At 46.1% G+C, this 17,918-nt stretch overlaps 1 protein-coding gene across 2 annotated transcripts; it reads left to right on the forward strand.

Moving 5' to 3' along the window:
- Positions 1-225: 225 nt before the first annotated feature.
- On the forward strand, positions 226-17,059 carry Lamp1 (lysosomal associated membrane protein 1). Of its 2 annotated transcripts, none has more exons than XM_051182024.1 (9): positions 226-416; positions 6,162-6,286; positions 8,881-9,100; positions 9,552-9,710; positions 12,465-12,646; positions 14,399-14,518; positions 15,347-15,413; positions 15,500-15,670; positions 16,124-17,059. In XM_051182024.1, the coding sequence occupies exons 1-9, from the start codon at positions 371-373 to the stop codon at positions 16,261-16,263; spliced, it is 1,230 nt and encodes a 409-aa protein (XP_051037981.1). In that variant the 5' UTR covers positions 226-370; the 3' UTR covers positions 16,264-17,059. The 2 variants fall into 2 exon arrangements, with proteins under 2 accessions (XP_051037981.1, XP_051037982.1); XM_051182025.1 differs by having other exon boundaries at positions 227-416; positions 6,165-6,286.
- The last annotated feature ends 859 nt before the right edge of the window (positions 17,060-17,918 follow it).

The following is a 17,918-nucleotide window of genomic DNA, read 5'->3' on the forward strand; positions in this document are numbered from 1 at the left end:
TTCTTCTTCCCTTTCTCAAAGCCACCACATACTTTCCATCTCAGGACACGCGTGGGAGACCCGGCGGCGGCGCGTCACGTGGCCCGCGCGTCACGTGACGGTGACGCAGCACGTGACCGGAGTCACGTGCCAGCCAAGAGGAGACTCGAAGGCGAGAGGCGGGGAGGACGCGGCCGCCCCGGGGCTGCTCTCGCGAGACCCTCGCTGGGCTCACGTGACCGGCGGGCGCGGCGCTGCTCACGTGACAGGCGCTGCCGGCCGCAGGGTCCCCTCCGTGCCGGCGCCGCAGCTGCCGGGCCTCTCGAGTCGGTGGACGCGCCCTCCCGCCGGCCTCGCAACCGCCGCACCCCGGCCTCGGCTGCGTCGCGCCATGGCGGCCCCCGGCGCCCGGCGGCCGCTGCTCCTGTTGCTGCTGGGTGAGCCCGGGGGGGCCGGGCGGGGTCGGCGTCTCGGGGCGGAGGGGAAGGGGGCGCCAGGCCGGGTGGGAACGGGGCGCCGAGTAGGCCTCGAGCCGGCCGCACGGCTCCGCAGTGGCCCTGCCGCTCGGAGCCCTTGCGAGCCTAAGGACGCAGATGCGGATGGGAGCCCGGCCTGAGACCCCCCCTCCCCGGACGCTCTGATGGGGGCCGGGATGGAGTTCTCGGGGGGAGGCCATCGCTGCCGGCACCGGGCTTCCTGGTGAGAGGAGTGGGTGTTGCCTCTGACCCCAGCCTGAGGTGCCGGTCCTCACCGCTGGACTCCAGTAACGCGCAGGGTTGAGCTGCAGTGCCAGCACCTGCAGGACCCCAGAGAGGCTGGCTGGAGTCCCCACACACACCCCTCGGCCACATAGGGCCGGGTGCTCCCGAGCACCCCTTAGGATCCATCGCACCCCAGGATTCTGTGACTCTCTGGCTTTATGGAATCTGGCTTCACTTTTTATTTTGCTGCGTGTGAAAGTTTGAGACCGCTTACCCGGCGGTCTCAAACCTTGCTAAGGGACCTATGACCTTTCACGGTTCAGTAGTTATAAGTAGAATCGGAATTGCCGAAACAAGTTCTGTAGTGTCGCAATGGCTTAATTAGAAGAGCTCACAGGGCTTGGGGATGTAGCTCAGCAATACACTAACTATGTTACATTGCTTATGGACCTGGATTGCCAGCACGATCAAAACTACATAGAATCCTTAGAGTGTTTATACTTTCTTTTCTTTGCTTGCTTAAAAAAAGAAAAGAAGGATCTCAACATACTAGCCTGAAATTCACAGGTATCCGCCTGCCTCTGCCTCCCAAGTGCTGGGATTAAAGTGGGACACCATGTGACGCCGTAGTTTATATTTTAAAACCAACCTCTGTCCGGGATGGTGGTTTATGCCTTTAATCCCGCACTAAGGAAGCAGAATGATCTCTTTAATAGGCCAGTGGGATTTTTGTAATGAGTTCCAGGACAGCCAGGACTAGAGACCCTGTCGATAAATAAATGATGAATAAAAGCAACCAGTGGTGGTTCACACTAGTCTTGGAAGTCTGAAGCAGGGGAATTTTGAATTGAAGGTCAGCCTGGGTTAAGTGGTGAAATATTTTCTTTTTAATTTATTTCTTACTCTTAAGTTGTGGTTTATGTCAGTAATGCTAGCACTTAGCATGCTAATGTGGGAAAATTTCTGTGAATTCGAGGCAACCTAGGCTACAGGGTGAGACACTTTCTTAGAATACAAGGGGAGAGAAAAATCTGACACTAATTGAGTACTGTATACCGTAAGTTGAGTTACTTTCACAAAAGTATTTTAACTTTGATTATGTCTTACTTAAATATTTATTTCAATTTCATAACTTCAAAAATAGTTTTATCTTTAGAAAAATGCTAACTTTAGAATTATTAATTATTCCTCCATTAATTGCTAACTTCTCTAAGCTGCCTTGTTTAATTACTTAATAGAAAGCGACTAGTGTGAACTGAAACTAGTGTGTATGGTTGCCTAATGGGACTGTTGTGCAGTTGTTGGCGCTGACCCCATGATCTTCCTCTTTCTGGATGAGATCTGCCAGTCTAGAAGTATGAGAAGGCTTCTGCTAATTAATTGTTATCCTGGATTGTGGTATCTTGAATCTTCATTAGGTTGGTGATCAAACGTTCTGTGTTCTCATAATTTTGAATTGAAACTCTGTTAGACCCAACTCAGGCATTGTTACCTTGACCTGGCCTTTTAATTACGCGTATGTAGACTGTAGCACCTGGTACATGTACTGGGAATGGCCCCAGTCTCATGTCTGACACACACTAGTGCATGGTGCTCTCATGAAGAAACGTCAGCTTTGTAGCTGTGGTCCTGAACTGGATCTAAGCAAGAGCAGCTCTCGAGAAGTGTGGACACTTGTCCCTTTTCTCCCACAGCAGCTTGTGAAGCATGTTCAAGCCTTGTGGAAGTTAGCAGCAGGGAGGAAACCCTTTCTGTAGAGGTGGTAGTTAAGTGTGTGCAGTGAAACTTTGATCTTTTAAGTGTTCAAAGGTGATTTATGTGTCACTAGATAAGAAAAAAACAGTGTAAAGGAATCAAGCCAAGATAAGGGTGTGGTGGTTGGTGACAGGGTCTCACTCTGTAAGTGACCCAGGCTGGCTTCAAAAATACTCCCTCACAGGCGCTGCCGAAGCAGCATTGTCAGCAGGCCACATACTGGAGCAAACAAAAGCTGGACCACTCACTTGATGCTGTGACCTTGAAGCAAGTTAGTATCTCTGGGCCTCTCAGCAGGAGGGAGTCATAGCAGGCCTTTTAAGGTTGTCATAGTAACCTGATGGGAACATGCTCTAAGAAGTGCCTGTCACAAACAAAGTAAATGTGTCACAAGTAGCTGTTAAGCAGGTCTTCATGATGGCAACACACTTGACTCTAAGAGTTCCAGGATATCCTGGGCAAAGAAGCAAGAGAGCCCCCAAAACAAGAGTGACTCAGTAGCACGGGCTTTTGATTAAAGGGTGAACTGCTGAGGGCTCTGTCAGCCATCCTTGAGGCTCTGCTCTTCTTGCCTCTTGTGTAATCAGGGTGGTTAGGTGGCTACTCCTGGCCCAAGGTCACGTAGCTAGTAACTGAAGAAGAGCTTCTAACTTGAGCATGTGTGCTTCCCACTGCCGTGCTAGTTGCAGGGAAGGGAATTTCCTGTAATGTACTGTTTTGAAAGAACTAGCCAGTATAGCCCTTTGACCCCTGGAGAAATGAGAAATGAGCAGGTTGTTCCAGGCCGAGAACTGCCATAGGCATCTTAACTGATTGGTGAAAACTTTTATTTTTTTTTTAAGTTATTTTATGTGTATGAGTGTTACATCTGCATGTATGTGCCTAGTGCCTGTGGAGGTCAGAAGAGGGCATTGGATCCCCTGGAACTGGAGTTTAAAATGGTTTGGACGGTTGTGAGCCACCATGTGGGTGCTGAGAAACCCAGATCTTCTGTATCAAATGTTCTAAATCACTAAAAGCTATCTCTTTAGCTCCTATTTTAGTTGAAATTTTCAGCTATGTAATGGTAGCGCACACGTTTAATCCCAGCACTCTGGGAGGCCAAGGCAGGCAGATCTCTTGATTTTGAGGTCTACAGATCAGGTTCCAAGACAGCCAAGGCTACACTGAGAAAACCTGACTCAAAAAAAAAAAAAAAAGTAAATTTTAGCTTCATCTTTTTATTTTATGCATGAGTGTTTTGCCTGCATGTATTTCTGTGCACTGTGAGTGCAGTGCACACAGAGGCCAGAAAAGAGTACCAGATCTTGTGAATCTGGAATCCTTGTGAGCTGTCACATTGATGCTGGGAACTGAGTCTGAGTCTCTGAAAGAGCAGAGCTGTCTCTCCAGCACCTCTCCCCCACTTTGCATTATGTATTTTTTTTTTTTTTTTAAGGTAGTAGAACTAAAGAAAGAGAAAGCAGCAGAGAGAATGGGAGCAGCCAGTGAGTGTGGAAAGGCATGTTCTCAAAAAATCACAGTTTCTTTTAAATTATAGTAATAATACTTCATTTTCTTTTGAATATGCATGTTTACTAGTTTGGGGAAAGTATGATTGACAAGTTACTGGGGTGACAAGAAAACTTGTGAAAATACAGCCTAGTTAAAGCTGGATTGTGTGCTCTCATGGAGGCATCTTTTGTGTGGCGAGGGTGACCTCAGATACTTTTCCTAAAGGATATCTCAGGCCAACAGTGATTTTCTTGCCGTGGGTCAAGCAGGCTACAGGGTTTTGGGTTTGGGTCTTTTGGTTTGGTTTTGTTTTTAAGATATTTTGTTTATGTATGAGGGTGCTTGCAGAGACTAGAAAGGGTTGTGGTACCCCCATGGAATTAGAGTTACAGATGGGTGTAAGCTACCTGGTGTGGGTGCTGGGGCTTAAACTTGGGTCTCATGGAAGAACAGCAAGTACTCTTGACCATTGAGCCATGTCTCTGGCCCATGGTTTCAATTGTTTCTCTGAAACAGGGGCTTGATATGTAGCCATGGCTGGCCTAGAAGTTGGTAGGTAAACCAGGCTGGCTAAATACATGTGTGATCCTTCTGTCTTTGCCTGTCTAGTTCTGGGATTACACATATATGCTACCACACTTTATGGTAACTAGGCACAAGTAAGAGTTATCTGAGATAAGGAAACCTCAATTTAGGGGCTATATAGGCAAGCCTATAGGACATTTTTTTTTAAAATTAGTGATTGGTGGGCATGGGCTAGTGGTCCTGGATTCCATAAGAAATCAGTCTGAGCAGTCCTGGGGGGGGGGGACACAAGCCAATAAGCAGTACTCTTTCATGGCCTTGTCCGCTCCTGACTTCTTTCAGTAATGAACAGTGATATGGAAGTGTAAGCCAAATAAACCCTTCCCCAAGCTGCTTTTGGTCATGGTGTTTTTAATCACAGCATTAGTAACCCTAACTAGTACAGCCATGTTCTGTTTTTAAGTGTCTGTTTTTATGTGTGTGCTGGGAGAGCTTATGTATAGTGCTCGACCTTGGAGGTTGCATTGGAGCTTCTAGTTAGGCTCTTAGGTTTGGATAGTAGTTACTCTAAAATTTTAATTTTTTTTTTTCTCAAAGTTGCAAGAGTGAAATAAATTGGGTTCATTAAAGTCCATTTGTTTTCTCAGGAAGTAAGTTTTTCTCTTTTGTTTTGTTCATTTGTTTAAGATAGAGTCTTGCTGGTTTTCCCTCTTGGCTTTAAACTTACTATGTAGAATGTCCTAGCCTGGAACTTGTGTTCCTGTGTCACACTCCCAAGCAGACATCTCAGGCCCCAGATGTGTCAGTGTTCTTGGAAGAGTGTATACAAGTTTATAGCAGCCGAGAGTGGTGTCAGCATGCCACCTGTTGATGGACAATGATGGCTGATAAGCCTTTGTAGTAGCATGGCTTTAGAATGAGCAGAAGTGCCTGGCTTTCTTCACCTGTAACTGTAATGAAACTCACTTCTTGTCAGTTATCATCCCCTCCTCTCTATTTTCTTTTGTTTTGTTTGTTTTTGTTTTTGAGACAGGGTCTTACTATATGGTCTTATCTGGCCTAGAACTTACTATATATAGACCATGCTGATTTCAAATTCATAGAGGTCTGCCTGCCTTCTGAGCACTGGGAAAATAAAGGTGTGCACTGCCATGCCCAGCTAAAAGTAGAGCCTCCATATGGCCTTGAACCTCCACAAACCAGGCCGCCCTCACTTGTGTGGACTGAGGACGTGCCCTGTGTCCCTCAGCCATGTGTTGGTGAAATCTAAGCACCGTGTCTGAGCTCATGACTTCTTTTGCCACACCCCTGGTCTGAGAGGTAAAAACTAGCCCACCTGTTAACTACTAGTTGCAGACTCTCCCCTGGGTTTCTGCAGTAGGCCCATGCTTGCCTGGCTTGAGGTGTACTTTTCAGGTCCCACACATCTTACAGATATATCCTCTGGGGGACATATGCCTAGGTAAGTACCCTAATAACTACACTCAGGTTCTGTAGGCAGGGTTGCCAAGTTGATGGCACAGCCTTGAAGATGGCAGTTTTCTGTGGGATCCAGGGTTGGGGGATTAGGAGTAAGACAGCAGCCTATAATCCACTTGTCTGGTTCAGACTTTTACCAAATACCATGAATCTTAATAAAAGTTACCAAAAACAGAAATAGCACTTGTACTTTGAAGGAGGTGCATGATTGTTTCTTTTTACTGGAAGCAGCAGGCCTTGCACACGGTGCCTCAGCATTGTTTGTGGTGAAAGACATCAATGGCACAGCTTGTATAATGGCCAACTTCTCTGCCTCCTTCTTCACCATCTACGACACTGGACATGGTTCTCAGGTAGGAGACGTCAGCCTCTGTGGGACTCTGGAAAATTACCTTACCTTAGTCCACCCTTCTCCTTGGGTGTGCAGTCTAGGCCTAACTCAGGTAACCTCAGTCTCTGCTGTGGTCTGCTGCTGACTGCACCACGACAGACCATTTGCACTCTGATTCCACTGTTCAGTGATCACATTTTCTGGATTTCTTCATGGTTGTTTTACAAACCTCACCGTAGTCAGCGAGTTTGCCAAATGGTGCTATTTGATTATCTTTCTTGTATTTTTGTGGTCAATATACAGTGCTACATTAATCTTCATTTGCTTCAGACAATCACTATATTCAGAGATGTATTCTCAATGGTGGCTTGAGCAATGGTATAGACTGTGTTCCTTTAAGAAACATGTTCTTAGCGGGCTGAAATTGGTGGCATACACCTTTAATCTGAGCACTCAGAAGGAGGCAGAGGGAGAAAGATTTTTTTTTTTTTTTTTCCCCTGGAGGGGCGGTTCTTGGATTATGTTTTGTTTTTCAAGATAGGGTTTCTGTGTGTGTGTGTCCCTAGCTGTCCTGGAATTCAATCTGTAGACCAGGCTGCCCTCAAACTCCTCCTGCCTCTGCCTCCTGAGTGCTGGAATTAAAGTAATGCACCACTACCGCCAAGCCAGACAAATCTTTTAATTCAAGGCCAGCCTGATCTACAAAGCTGAGAGTCGGGACCACACAGTGAGGCCCAGGTTCAACGAATAAACAAGCAAAAAGATGTCCTTAGTGGTTAGATTAAAGCAGGCTTGTGTTTATAGAGTGAGTACAAATGTTATGTAGTTCTTAGGTTGCAGATGAGTAGCCTGTATTTTAAATTTCCTTTTAATTTCCTGTTAGTGGGTATTTCACACACTCATTATATGTTAGTACCCTTTTAAATGCATCCCTGGGTCATGAGATACAACATACATGTAAAGGACTAGGAGTTAAGGCCTATCCTGGGCTATATGAATCCTGTCTCAATAAATTCAACTCTGAATCACATTTTGTTTTCAGTCCTTGGTTGGAACCCCATACAGCAACACTCAGTTCTGCCCTGGAGCCAATAGGAACTGGGCCTGCAGGATTGCCATTCATGAGAGCTGCTGGATCTCTGACTTGTCTGTACTAGATCTTCGTAAATAAAAGACTTGTCTGAGCCTGTTGTAAATGAGTGCTGGCCTGCATATGCCTGCAGTGCATGTGTGTAGTACCCAGGAAGGCCAGAAGAGGGCATCAGATCCCCTGGAACAGGAGTTCAAGACAGTTAAGCTACCATGTGGGTGCTGAAAATTTAATCTAGGACCTTTGAAAGAGCAGCCAGTGCTCTTAACCACTGAGCTATCACTCCAGCCCTCCTAGATTACTTTTTAAATTTACATGTGTGCACATGGATTTGTCTGGGTACATGTACACTTAGTGAGCATTCTGCCACAGTGCATGGATAGAAGCCAGAGAACAACTTGGGAGAATTGGTCTTTCTGCCATGTAGGCCCTGACATTGAACTTAGGTTATTGGGCCTGATGGGAGGTGTGTTTACACACTGAGCCATTTTACCTGCCTCAGCTTTCTACTTCTCTTATGTGGTTTGGGGGCCTGGGGTTGGTGAGGGTGTCTGTCTGGGTGGGTTGGTTGGTTTGTGAGTAACAGGGTCTCACATACCCCGTTGTGACCTGACACCCCTGACTCTCTAGCTTCCTGATCCCGAGTGCCGGGATTACAGGCTTGCCCCATCTGATTTGAGCTATGCAGTGATGGAGAACAAGGCTAGGGCATCATACATTCTAGGAAGCCCTACCATCCAAGCTTCATCTCTCACCCTAGGAAATGTTCTTTTGGTTTTGTTTTTCAAAATAGGGTTTTTCTATAGCTTCGGAGCCTGTCCTGGCACTCACTCTGTAGACCAGGCTGGCCTCAAACTCACAAAGATCCTCCTGCCTCTGCCACCCACCACCACCCGCCCACCCCTAGTGCTGGGAATAAAGGTGTATACTACCACTGCCCAGCCAGGAGACATTATTTAAAGAAACATTTTTGTTTCAAAAAAGTAGTAGCATCAAGTTAGATTCTTTACTTTCAAGGTAACTTTGGCTTTGATTCTGTTATAAATTGAAACTAATTTAATAGTACATTTAAACAATCTTATGTTTATGATGTGTTTTATTACACAGCACTGGCCAGCCTCCATGATTTTCCTGCCTCAGCCTCCTGAGTGTCAGAATTGAGCTGTGCATACTATGACTGATTAGTCAGTTGTCTCTCACTTGACTCACCCTGTCAGTAGTGAGTACTTTATATTAAAAGTGAGCACTTTGTAGAACAGTCTGTTAGTGTTTCAGAACACTCAAAACTGGTTGAAGGTCCCCAGTGCACAGCAGGTGGGAATATAGTCACACAAACTGTTTGTATGCATTGAGTTACATTGTATCCCAACAGTTTGTACAGATATTGTACCAAGTAAATGCAGATGACTGCATTAACATTGATTGAAAGGTACATTTTTACCCATATACATATAGATCCTCTTTGCAGATGTCTCCTTAGCAGCATACAATCTCATGGAGTTATGTTGGGATTATGTCTGTTCTAGAACTCGACCTTTGAACTGCCGTCCTCTGCAGAAGTACTGAATAGTAACAGTTCTTGTGGTAAAGAAAATGTTTCTGAACCCATCCTCACAATTGCTTTTGGAAACGGATATTTATTGAAGCTCAACTTCACAAGAAATGCAACACGTTACAGTGTCCAGAACATGTATTTTGCTTATAACTTGTCAGACACTCAATATTTCCAGAATGCCAGCGACAAGGGTAAGACTTCTGTGACAAAATGCAAAACTGACGGGAAGAGTAGAGAACTAGCCTTTTTAGGAGCCAAATTAGGGTCTGTTAGGTCTACCTGCCTTTCTTAGTCATGACTACCTTTTTTCTTTTCTGTCCCTTTCTTTTAGATGATGGCTAGAGCCTAAGTATGGTTTCTCTGGTACTTTAGGCTTTTTCTCTCCCCACTGTGTGGCTGACTGCATGCTGGCTTACCACAGGTGGCAGACATGGCTCTCCCTCTCCCGATTCTCCACCTTCCTCCCTCAGCCACTGAGATTTACAGCTTGCCTGCCTTAGGTTTTTCTTTTAAACTAGTAAAACTGTTCTTAGGCTTCAAAAGAAAAGGAAGAGCACAAGGTAATGGTAAATAAGCACTTTAACCAAGTACTACACACAGTTAAAAATTGTGTTTGTGTTTTGTTTGTGGATTTGGATATAGGGATCTACTCTGTGGACTCCACAACTGACATCAAGGCAGACATCAACAAAACATACCGGTGTTTGAGTGCTATCCAGGTTCACATGCGCAATGTGACCATCACGTTCAGTGATGCCACTATCCAGGCCTACCTGTCGAATAGCAGCTTCAGCAAGGAAGGTAAGATACTGGGCTGAGGTGAATGCAGTTGACACACTCCACACTGTAGTGAGGCTGCACCATTGTCAGACAGCTCTTCTGCTTTTACGGGACAGTAGCCTTTGAAGACAGTGGCATGTCCTGATTGATTAAAAGGATAGAACGTTGGTTAAAACAAGTGGTCTCAGTTGTGAAATGTGGAAGTGTGATCTCATGGACGGTGAGGGATATGGTTAGGAGTTCAAACTCTCAAAACACTCTACCTGCAAGCTAGTGTCCTCAGACCAGTTCAGGCAAGCTCAGGGGTTGGCTTTACCTGTCTGAGAACCAAGCTGGTGGGCCCTAATGCCACTTTGCCTCAAATCCAATCAGTCAACTGTGAAATTAAATTGTCCATTGGTAAAGTGTAAGGGCATCTGATTTTTGTAAGATTTTCGTGGTCTGCCACCCTTCCAAAACCCAAAGACCTGCCTGTTGACTTTCCTTCTGGGGCTTCCTCCGAAGTCCTAGTGGGAGACTGATGTGACTGCTGGAGAGAGCTAACTCAGGTGTCTGTCAGTGCTTTTAGTTGGAGGTCAAGGGATGCAGCATGCATCCTTTTTACAGCGGTGGCATACTACTAGTGCAGGCCCTGTACTGCCACCTAAAGTCAAAAAAGAAAGTATCTCATTACATACAGAGCCACTCGGGAAGGTTGGTGTCTACTATGGCATAGTCACCTCCTTCTTTTGTTGAGACAGAGTCTCCTCTTTACTGTGTAACTAACTAACTCTGATTGTCCTGGGACTCGCTCTGTAGACCAGACTATCCTCAGATGTACAGAGATTCACCTGACTCTGCTTTCCAAGTGCCAGGATTAAAGGCGTGTGCTACTGTGCCTGGCAGCATAGCCACTTGCATTAGTTACATGTGCTCTCCCACTGACTTAAGCAAAACCTAGCTGTGATAGAGTCTGCATCTGAAATATGTAGTGTTGTGTTACAAATAGAACTGGGCTTTTTGTTATTTTGTTTTTCCCCTTTTTGAAAAAGTTTGTGTGTGTGCTTTGCCTACATGTACATGGTTGTTGTTCAAGATGGCCAAAAGAGGGCATTAGATCACCTGGAACTGTAGTTCTAGACATTTGTGAGTTACAAAGTGGGTGCTGGAAATTAAACCTGGGTCTTCTGGAAGAGAAACAAATGCCCTTAACCTGGTGAGCCATCCCTTCAGCCCATAGATGTACTTTTCTGTTTTCTGATCTAGTGACAAAAGTGTTAATGACAGGACACAAAGTAAAAGATTCCTCCCAACACACACACATACTCCAGATATAATTAGGAGAAATGGGGTTGTTCTGAAGGTGCTGGCCTGAGCCGGATTCTTCTACCAGCCTCGGTACAACCTATCTTCCTAATAAACTGTGGGTGTTACTGTACACACATAGACATGTGTATAGATTTGATTTGCTACCATCACATGGCTAGTGACCGACAGGCAGCTTGTAGTGAATTAGGCAGAGGGAGAAAAGTTGGGAGAAGTGAGCGCTTGGAATTGCCAAAGCTCCTCCTTCAGGCGAAGGCCAATATCTGTCTTGGGAACCCTGCTTGGTTGTGTGGTATACACACGTGGGTTTAGTTTTTCTTTTTAAAAAATAATTCTTGTGTGTGTATCAGTGCCTTGTGTGCATGTAGGGGGAGGTCAGAGTCGAGCTTTGGGAGTCAGTTCTGTCCTTTTGTTTGGGCTCCAGAACTTTCCTCAAGTCGTTAAGCCTGCATGCACCTTTCTGTCTGGTGAGCTTGAGTCCTATATTTTTATGCTCCTGGTCTGCTTTTATAGTTTCCTAATAATTGTTGTTTAACACAATTCTGTTAAATCTGTGAATGTGGATACATGTATTGTTTGTAAGTAGCATAAGGTTGCCTTGACAAGGAAGGAGGCCTCATGCATCATTCTTTCTGTTAAAGGGTCAGATCAAAATAAACTTAGGCACTTCACAAATCTTACTTAAAAGAAAAATAAAGTGGGGCTGGAGAGATGGCTCAGCAGTTAACATCAGCAGCTCTTCCAGAAGACTTGGGTTTGAACCACCAGCATACAGGTGGTGGTTTCCAACTGTCTGTAACCCCAGTTCTAGGGGAATCCAGTCCCACCAGGCATCCACATACATACAGGCAAAACAAAACACTTTGGTTTTTTGTTGTTGTTTTTTTTTTTTTTTTTTTTTCTCTCTCTCTCTCTCAAGACTATAGCCCTGGCTATTCTGGAACTTGCGCTGTAGACCAGGTACCTCCCCTCCTTTTCTCCAGGCGCTTGCATGCCCTTGCTGATAGTACTAGGCTGTAGTTAGTTCATGTGTTCTAAGAAGGACAGGCCTGGCCAAAGCCTGACTGTCAAGAATCCCTGTCTTGTTTCTAGCACAGTGCCTTCCTTGTGACAACTCAATGTGAACACTTCAGTTCATGCTACCTTCCTGTATGTGATATGACCCAGACATCACTCCCTTGTGGTAGGGAGAGGCTTTCTCTTGGCCTCATAGTATAGGTTTTGTGTATCTGTATGTCCACTGAGAAGGAAGGCTAAGATGGGTGGTGGGAGAGAGAGAGAGTTGAGGGGGGGTGGTGTACTGGGGCCTCTCTCTCTACTACCAGAACCTGCTGTCCATGTACTTGGCAGGTATGGGAGGGGAGTGTTCTGCACAGTTCAGAAGTGGGTGTTTCTAGTTCTGACATGAACTCTAGTGTCTGGGGTGGTCATAAGCAAGCTGGACCTTGAACTTCTTTACTGTCCCTTCAGAGACACGCTGCACACAGGATGGACCTTCCCCAACCACTGTGCCACCGCCTAGCCCCTCGCCACCACTTGTGCCCACAAACCCCACTGTGATTAAGTACAACGTGACTGGTGAGAATGGAACCTGCCTCCTTGCCTCTATGGCACTGCAGTTGAACGTCACCTACTTGAAGAAGGACAACATGGTAGGGAGGAGTGGGGACTTGCTTTCTTTTTTTGTGAAAAGAGGTAATGGTGCTTTGGGCTGTTGTTTACTGTGCCTTCTTTGGTTCAGAGCAAGAGAGAGTGCTGCCCCGAGCCCCATGTGCACTTCTCTCCACGACTGAGTCTGGAGCTGTGTTTGTATGATTGGGTGTGGCACACCATGTGCCCACATGAAAAGTCCCTGATGCTAGCTAGGCACCTCACACAAGTACCTTAATCCTAGTTAGAGCATCACATTTTCCTTGAGCATTACTACTGAAACGTGTGTTATTATACACTCCTGAAGTTGTTTGTACCCTGATAGGAATAGTGTCTGTGGGGATGGGAGGAGATTGTTGATTTGAATTTTACAGTGTATGGTTGAACCAGGGCAAGGTTTGTATGTACCTGTAGTCTTAGCTGTTAGGAAAGGAAGCCTGAGGCAGAAGGACTTGATGAGGCATTGAGGCTGGAGAAAGCTAGAAAAACCAACAGGGTCTGTTTAGTCAGTGTTCTGTAGAGGAATAAAACTTACAGAGTGAAGCCATTCTAATAAATCCCTGTGAATGTTTATGTATATATATAGTACATTATTTACATTTTGGATGGACGGACGGACGTCTTGGTTGGGGTTCTATTGTTGTGAAGAGAGAGACTATAACGATAGCCACTCTGGGAAAACATTTAATTGGGGCTGGCTTATAGTTCGGAGGTTTAGTCCATTATCTCCATGGCGGGAAGCATGGCAGCAAGACAGGCAGGCAGATATGGTGCTGGAGAGGTGGCTGAGAGTTCTGTGTAGGCAGAAGAGACAGCTACTAAGCTTGGCTTGAGCTTCTTAAAATGTCAAAGCCTGCCCCCTAGTGACACACACCACCTCCAACAAGGCCATAGGCCTAATATTGCCACTCCTTATGGGCCAATGGGGACCATTTTCATTCAAACCATCACTGTGTGGCGTGCATGCATGTGTGTGTTAGTTATGATTTATTATAGTAGCTTATAGGCGTGGTCGTGCTTGCCCTACAGTGGCTATCTACTAATGCAAGCCCAGGAATTCAGTAGTTGTTCAGTGCACCAGGCTTGATGTCTCAGCTGGTCATCAGGATTCATCAGAATCCCAAAGTAGGCCCTAATGCCCATGAGAAAATGGATTTGCTAGCAAGAACAAGCAGGCAGAGCGGGAACTTTCTCCTTCCATGTCCTTCTGCTGCCAGCAGAAGGTCTGACCCAGATTAGAGGTGGGTCTTCCTACCTCAAAAGATGGAGATTAAAATTGGGTTTTTCCAGGAGAGGAAGAATTGCAGGAGCCAGTGAGATCAAGGACACCACAAGAAAACCCACAGAATCAGCCAGGCGTTGGTGGGGCATGCCTTTAGTCCCAGCACTTGGGAGGCAGAGGCAGGCAGATCTCTGTGAGTTTGAGGCCAGCCTGGTCTATGGAGTGAATTCCAGGACAGGCTCCAAAGTGACACAGAGAAACCCTGTCTCGAGACACACCCCCCCCCAAAAAAAAAAAAAAACAAAAACCAAAAAACCAGCCATTTTAAGGTCCAGTCCAAGCCCCTGGTGCCAGACAGCAGACTGAAGATAGTAGTACTATTTGTGAACCCAGAAACCTGCACATGTGTGGTTAACAGTCCCTCCTGACTTGTTAGAAGGGATGTCCACTTTATTAGCCATTAGTGGTGGTATCTTGTGTTTCAGAGGGTCACCAGAGCCTGGAGTGATGACTCATTTCCTTTTCTTGTCAGACTGTGACCAGAGCACTGAACATCAGCCCAAATGACACAGCTAGTGGGAGCTGCAATCTCCGTGTGGTGACTCTGAGAGTGGAGAGCAAGAACAGTACCCTGGATTTGAAGTTTGGGATGGTGAGTCTCTGTTCTCTTTCATCATGTGGGACATAGCGGGCTGTGGTGCCATCTGGAGTGACTAAGGGGAAGGTAGAGGTGGCACCCTCTTTTGCACCCACTCAGTGTCATAGGGCTTCTAAGTTTCCTTCCTCACTTCTCACCAACAAACACCCTCTGCACATATTTGGGGGACCTGTTAATGGGGGTGGCTGCAAAGAGCAGTGTGTGAAGCCAGGCTGTACTGCCTATTTCTCATTGCCCTTCTTTCTACTACTTGTACATGTATAGTTAGCAAAGTTGAAATATGTAAGCAGCATGTCAGTGTCTGTTTATTTCTGTAATGCTAGGTAATGTATGTGCCCACTGCCTCCTGTGTGTCTCCCAACAGTATTCCTGCCAGCACAACCATTTTAATATGACACACATAAGAGCTCATTCATAATTTCTTGTAATAGATTTGAACTTTGTTGTATTATTCAAAGGATTTTTTTAAATAGCATAGTTCCTGTCATACTCAATTTTAGTGGATAAGCTGGTTCTAACAGGTCTGGGAGGATGTGAGCATATTAGTGCATGTTTTATAATCCAAGTACGGGCCGGAGAGATGGCTCAGCTGTTAAAGGCTAGGCTCACAATCAAAAATATAAGCCAAATACTGAGAGATTCAGACAGGAGCATGAGTTCAAGACTTCACTGGGCTACATAGCAACACCCTCTACAAAAGGAAAAAGTCTGAAGTGAGCTATCCAAATGTTTGCTTTGCTTTTATGCTACAAATGCAGAAGTCCTGTTGACCAGATGACACCCACCATGCTGTAAGTGACTGATGGCTGTTTTTTCTTTCAGAATGGCAGTTCTAGCCTGTTTTTCCTACAAGAAGTCCAGTTGAACATAACTCTTCTTGATGCCAAAGGTGAGATTTGCTTCTTCCTTCCTATGGCTCATGTGCTCCTCATCCAGTAGGCCCTGCGATTGAGCAGACTCTGTCTCACATTACAGACCCCAAACTCTTCGCCTCCAACCAGTCACTGAGAGCTCTTCAGGCCACGATTGGGAACTCCTACAAGTGCAACACTGAGGAGCACATCTATGTCACCAAGGAGTTTTCTCTCAATGTCTTCAGCGTTCAGGTCCAGGCTTTCAAGGTTGAAAGTGACAGGTTTGGGTCTGGTAAGTAGCATCCATAGTAACAGTGACAGCAGATGCATTTCAGATATTCTTGTGGAACTAGGACATCAGGGCAGCGCCCTTTTTCTTCACAGAGAGCTTTCCCTTCTTCCCCTGTGAGGAAGGAACTATAGCCATAGATATGTGAGACAAGGATGCCATGGATGAGAAAAGACATTAGGAAAGGGACAATAGTGTCTCTCTCTGAAAGTGGTCTCCAGGGCACTTCCTGTCTTGAGGGACCTGTGCCTAGATACAGCACAGTTGACCGTTGGTCCAGTGTGATCGGCACTTTTCATTCTAACCTGGGTGGAGCATACGTGGGATTGCCCAGCTGCATAGAGAACACTCATGTTGTGTCTTCCCATCGCCCCTACCTTGTCCTCATCCTTTCCCCTCAGGAACAGGTGGGGGGGGTGAACCCAGTAGTGAATATACTGGCTGTCTTTCTTGCAGTGGAAGAGTGTATGCAGGATGGTAACAACATGCTGATCCCCATTGCTGTGGGTGGTGCCCTGGCAGGGCTCGTCCTCATCGTCCTCATCGCCTACCTCATCGGCAGGAAGAGGAGTCATGCTGGCTACCAGACCATCTAGCCAGTTGGTGGGCAGGTGTGCTGCGCCACAGACGCACAGGGGCCTGTTCTTATGTCCCCGGGCTTAGATAGGTGTGGAAGGGAGGCACACTTTCTGGCAAACTGTTTTCAAATCTGCTTTATCAAATGTGAAGTTCATCTTGCAACATTTACTATGCACAAAGGAATAACTATTGAAATGATGGTGTTAATTTTGCTAACTGGGTTAAATATTTTGCTAACTGGTTAAATGTTAATGTTACCAAAGTAGAGCTCTAAGGAGGACAAGAAGGGTTTCAGAATCGCACGGCTCCCCCATTTGACTTTTTTAAGACTTGGTGTTTGGTTTCTTCATCCTGTTACTCAGATTTAAGCCTTACAAAGGGAATCTCTGGCCCGAACACTTGGGCGTGGTAAGGGCGGCTGATCTTCAGGCTGCACACTGAAGATGCTAGAAGGGAAGAGCAGGGAGGCCCTGCTGCAGAGTCATGCACAGGGTCAACCTCTGGACAGGCTTGGGTAGCCTGGCCTAGGGGCCAGAATCTGGCATCTGGCTGGGCATAACTACCAGTGTTCTGCTGTGCTCTGCCACTGAGCTGGTACTTTTCTAAATAGAAAAAGGCATTATTTTTATTTACTTTTTGTAAAGTGATTTCCAGTCTTCTGTTGGTGTTGAGGGTGGCCCCGTTTCTGCACTGTGTACAATAATAGATTCACACTGCTGACCTGTCCTGCAGCGTAGGTAGGTTGTACACTGAGGACCAGCTCACGTAATGCATTGCCTGTAACGATGCTAATAAAAAGTCTCCTTCTTTGTCTGTCTGAACTTGTGTTTTTGTGATCCAAGAAAGCCCTAAGAGTGGTGCTGATGGTGTGTGGGGAATCCGTGTGTGGTGAAATTGTGCTGCTCATGTGCTTAGGTGGGACAAAGTTAGGATAGCCAGCCTTCTGCTTAGCCCGTGAGAAAACTAAATGGAGTTTTGTTGTTAAGGAAATGTTACTTGTCATGGTTCTAGATGCTAGGTGATTTGTTGTTTTGAGGCAGGGTTTCATGTAGCTGAGGCTGGCCTTGAGCTTTCCATGTAACAAAGGGTGCTTTAAGGTTGTCCTCCTGCTTCTGCCTCCCAGTGCTGGGATGAGAAGCATGTGCTACCATGTCTGCTTTTAAATGAGTCATAATTGATAATAATATGGCCATATAATTATAATCTCCAGGTGAGTCGCACCTGTGTCACAAGAACCACATACACATCAAACATTGGGTGAGTTGAAGAGGCCTGGGGCTGTTTCCTTGAAGCTCTCATCTGTCCACCCTCCTTTCTGTCCTCAGCCACAGGCTGTCTGTTGCAGACCAGGTCATGCCAGATGGGGCAAGTGCACCCATCTACAGTGTCTCTGCTCACTCGAGGGTGGGATTTGTAAAAACTTGAGAGAGGTCCCATCCCCATCTTGTGGGCTGCCTCCCTCTGGATGCAGAATATAGAACAGGAGCCCTGGCTTCAGAAGCCAAAAGCAGTGCAGAGAATCCATATGGCAGGCACACCCAGGTCTGCCTTCTGGCCCTGGAACTTGAGCTTCTTGTCCTGTCAGCACAAGGGTCATAGACCCAGGCGCTAGGACTCCTTCCTTTGGGGAGAGGGATATGTACCTCCAGGCTGCAGGTTTTACCTTCCCAAT

The sequence above is a fragment of the Phodopus roborovskii genome, unplaced genomic scaffold, assembly GCF_943737965.1.
Source record: "Phodopus roborovskii unplaced genomic scaffold, PHOROB, whole genome shotgun sequence".
NCBI lineage: Eukaryota > Metazoa > Chordata > Mammalia > Rodentia > Cricetidae > Phodopus > Phodopus roborovskii.

Coding starts and splice junctions, on each gene's coding strand:
- Lamp1 (XM_051182024.1), top strand. CDS start 371: ATGGCGGCCCCCGGCGCCCGGCGGCCGCTGCTCCTGTTGCTGCTGG. Junction 12,647..14,398: donor ACTTGAAGAAGGACAACATG/GTAGGGAGGAGT, acceptor TTTTCTTGTCAG/ACTGTGACCAGAGCACTGAA. Junction 15,671..16,123: donor AAGTGACAGGTTTGGGTCTG/GTAAGTAGCATC, acceptor TCTTTCTTGCAG/TGGAAGAGTGTATGCAGGAT.